The sequence below is a fragment of the Cannabis sativa genome, chromosome 5, assembly GCF_029168945.1.
Source record: "Cannabis sativa cultivar Pink pepper isolate KNU-18-1 chromosome 5, ASM2916894v1, whole genome shotgun sequence".
NCBI lineage: Eukaryota > Viridiplantae > Streptophyta > Magnoliopsida > Rosales > Cannabaceae > Cannabis > Cannabis sativa.
This window is the reverse complement of record NC_083605.1, coordinates 9,808,530-9,812,753: the sequence shown is the minus strand read 5'-3', so window position 1 is coordinate 9,812,753 and position 4,224 is coordinate 9,808,530. Positions and strand designations below refer to the sequence as shown.

The window sequence follows — 4,224 nt, the reverse complement described above, 5'->3', positions numbered from 1 at the left end:
TGTCATTTTCACTGAATTATTGAGACTATTAGATTTAAAGACTTTTGTTTAATTTCATTCAATTTTGTTAATGTGGTGATTGTCCATATATTAAGTTGGGGATATTGGCGGCTAAACCACCTGAACTTTGCGTTTTGTAACACTTTACCACAAAAACTAAAATTTTGGCGGCAAAACCTACTGAATACCCATTCCGTTTTACTCTGTACCCCTCCGTCCAAAAATTACAGTTAAATACTATAGTGGACTGTCCACGTGTACACACTTGTACACGTGGTAAATTTTTAGTGGTCCACGTAATATTAATTTTAAAATATTTTAAAAATAATTTAAAAATTCAAAAAAAAAAAAATTATAAAAATAAATTTTTTTTTTTTTTTTTTTCTCTTTATCTTTCTTCTTGTCAACACCACCACTACCCCTCCCTAATGATGAAAAACACCATCTGAGCTTTTCCTTCATCCACAAGCGGGTATTCGTTTTCGCCACGAATTAAATCGATGAATTGGTCGAAATTTGAGTCGGCAATGAAATCGTGTAGCTCCAAGTCGACGTTTATGTTGTCAAAGTCGGATTGGACCTCGACAGTCGGGAAAGAGCTTGATCCGAATATTTTTAGCTCCGGTCAATTTCTGCACTGTCCTAGCGATCTGAGCCAAGTGTTGAGATTCAAGCTTCACCACCGCACTAACCACCGCCAATTCAGTCTCTGTCATTCCATTATAAACTCTCTCGAACTCCTTAGTCACATCGTTAATCAGATCGATTCTCTTCGAAACGATTAAAATATTGAGGAAATTCGCCATGTGAGGAAGGAGATTCATCGATTCAGCTTACTCGTCAATCATTTTTCGCTTCTTCTCTTCTTCGATCGTTGGATTCATGAAGAAACTGAACACCGAAGGGTCCGAGAACACCTTATCGATCTTCTCAACGTCGGCATTGGTGGCTTTGAGTGTGTTGTTCGACTTGGCTAAGTCGGCTAAAGCCACGACGTAGCTTGAAGCTGCTGAAGCTGACATTCTAGCTCTGGTGTTGCGGTGGAGGATTGGGAAGCTGCGTGTGAGGGAGAAGGAGAGGGTTTTGGGGAAGGTTGTGGCGATGGAGGTGATTGGTGGAGGGAGTTTTGAGCGGAATGAGATTGGGGTTTGCTGTAGTGCCGGCATTGATGAGTTTGAGTTTGGTGTTTGGTGTTTGGATTCGTACGAGAAGAAAGAGAAAGCGAAAGAGAATAAAAAAGAAAAAAAAAGATTTTTTTATTTTTATAAATTGTTTTTTTTTTAATTTTTAAATTATTTTTAAAATATTTTAAAATTAATATTACGTGGACCACTAAAAATTTGCCACGTGTACAAGTGTGTACACGAGGACAGTCCACCGTGACATTTAACTGTGATTTTTGGATGGAGGGGTACAGAGCAAAACGAAATGGGAGTTCAGTAGGTTTTGCTGCCAAAATTTTGGTTTTTGTGGTTAAATGTTACAAAACGTAAAATTCAGGTGGTTTAGCCGCCAATATCCCTATTAAGTTGTGTCCCCGAACTTTGATATCTACAAAATCATATCACCGAACTTTAACATATACTAAATTATGTTCCCTAAATTTTCATCGTCAGACTTTTTTTAGTAAAATTGAACAAAAGTACTTAATCTAACAATCTCAATAGTTCGAGAGAAATTTTTAACGACTTAAAAAGTTCAAGAGGCATAATTTGGTACATGTCAAAATTTAAGATTAAAAATCTAAATTAACTTTTTGTTTTTTAATTTATATTTTATTAGTAGAATTTATAATTTATGATTTCTTTATTGGTTTTAGAAGATTTTATAATTAAAAAAAATTACAATTATCTTACCAAAAAAAAAGATTCTACAATTATCTTATAAACAAAATTCTATAATTATGATTCTTTTTTCCTAAAAGAAAAAAATTGAAGTCATCTAAATTTAAAATGGGCAACCTTTCAAAAAAAAAAAAAAAACTAAATGGGTAAGTTACCTTTTTATAGAGAGAGAAATTTAAGACACGTTAGGAAAAATATATATAAGAGTATAACTATTGGAAGTCGTTTTAGTGAATATAAAAAAAAAATAAAGAAAGTGTAGGAAAAAGATGTGGAGAACAAAAGAATTGATCAATTTTTATATTTGATATGGAAAATTTTATTAAATTGAGTGATTTTTAAAGATTTTTTTTTCTTTTTTTCTTACATTTTTTTTTTGTTATCAAAATCCAACTTTGAAACATAGAGTTAACGTTTTTCACTACAAATAAGTTTTTTTTTCTTAAAGCACACCCCAATAAGTTGATGTCTCTTTTTTTGTTTTGAAAATAGTTGATGTCTCTTTTAAAATTAATAGGTTTACAAAAAATTGTGAGTCTCAAACCTCTTATCTCCTTGCGGGATTTGTGCAATCTTCTGAAAACTAGGAGAACATTAAAAACATCACGAAAAATAGGCATTGTAATTATAAGTATAAAATCAAAGAGAAATTAGTTAAAAATCGGGAAAACATACATATAAACACAAAATATAGTGTAACCAGAGATAACAAGACCTTGCAAATGTGTCAAATAAACTTACTTGGGCAGAATCAGGCAGCCTGATCAAATATCACATTTAAGAGAGACAAGTCAAAATAATCACCATTTAAAAGGAGAAAACTACTACATGTATTATGATATAACAAGTAAAACTTAACCTAACAAATATTTGACTTATAATGATGTCCAACTGCCATGACATAGTCCCAACTGTAATAGTGAAAATGCAAACTAATCATTATAAAGTGATTTTCTTGATGATTTCACTTATGCATATGTTATAGTGAGATTTCTCTCACCTAGAAACTCGAGACTAGACTCTTATTTAGAGGACACGTGTACTCAGTTTTTCCAATGAAAGCTGAGACGTCTGTAAGAGACTCCTCGAAGTTTAAACCTCGCCCAAGATAAAGTCAGCAAAATACTACGAGTGTGACCCAAGTCTGATCGCATAACCATAACTTGTATTTTGCGGGGGAGGAGAATGGATCTAACTCGCATATACCAGGATATATGCGAGTATCCTCTCCATATTCCTGCAAAGCATAAAGATCGATTCTTTACAATGCGAGTTGGTCCCGATGGCCCAACATCCTTGATAAGCCGATATAGACTCGCATGTCTAGGTTCTGTCAGCTCATCATGCGATGTCCACAAAGGCGACTACATAAGAACGCAGACATCCTAAACGTAATTAAGTGTTAGGCCCGCGAGTTTAACATTAGAATATGAACAGTCAACTCGCATGTTAAAAGGGTGCATACGCTGCTGAGTTTAGTAACTGCTATTCATTTATTGATGTTAACGTTATTTAGTTTAGTTATTATAATTCAATGTGTAAACGGATTGACAATGAATGCAATCTTTGTATAATCAGTTAGACACCTGCTTTGTATATAAAGGGGTGATCCACCGTGAAATGAGACCTACGAAACTCTTGCTACAGTGGACTAAGCAGACTGTGATCTGACAGAACCACTATAATCCTCTGTCTTATTGTTGTTTCCAGTTTTCTGTTAAGCATTTCATATTCCCAATTCGAGTACTCGCCGTTCTAGGTTAAATACTCGCAATTGTTCTTCAAACGATTTTCTTCTTGTCATTAATAATATTACATACATTTGGTGTTGCGAATTTTACTCGACAACATTTGGCGCCGTCTGTGGGAACGAGAATTAAAGTTTCATTCAATTCAAGTAAGAAAATCATCATGGCTGGAAACCAAACAAATGGAGGTGCTAACAACGAGTCCATCAACATCAGAATGATGAACGTGCCATTATCTGGAGCTAGGACACCGCCTGTGGATGTCGTTAATGGCGGAGTAGGGAGAGGTAATATTAGACCTCTCAATCTATTCCCTGAAACAGCTGGCCCTCAAGTCGGGGAAATGTCCACACCACCAGCAACAATGCACTTTCCGCCTGTCACTCCGGCGGTGGTATCTGAGGGAATTGTCCAACTCACCACCGACCAATATACTACGATTCAAGATCAACTACGCGCACTGCAGGCCGAAGTGGATGGGCAGAATAGGGCCCGACTCCCCCTCGAGCCCCTACTACTCGCATAGATAACCCTCAGGTAACAAACTCTAGACGTCATAATAATCGTGTTTGCAGGGAACGAAGAACCAATCCTGAAGGTCTGGACTTAAACCAGCCAACCTCGAGAGACCA

General features: G+C 35.7%; 1 protein-coding gene across 1 annotated transcript; it reads right to left on the bottom strand.

Annotated features, from left to right (window-relative positions):
• Positions 1-605: 605 nt before the first annotated feature.
• Positions 606-1,191, bottom strand: LOC133038543 (ATP synthase subunit delta, chloroplastic-like). The gene has a single exon (XM_061116707.1). The coding sequence runs from the start codon at positions 1,164-1,166 to the stop codon at positions 834-836; it is 333 nt and encodes a 110-aa protein (XP_060972690.1). The 5' UTR covers positions 1,167-1,191; the 3' UTR covers positions 606-833.
• Positions 1,192-4,224: the final 3,033 nt, after the last annotated feature.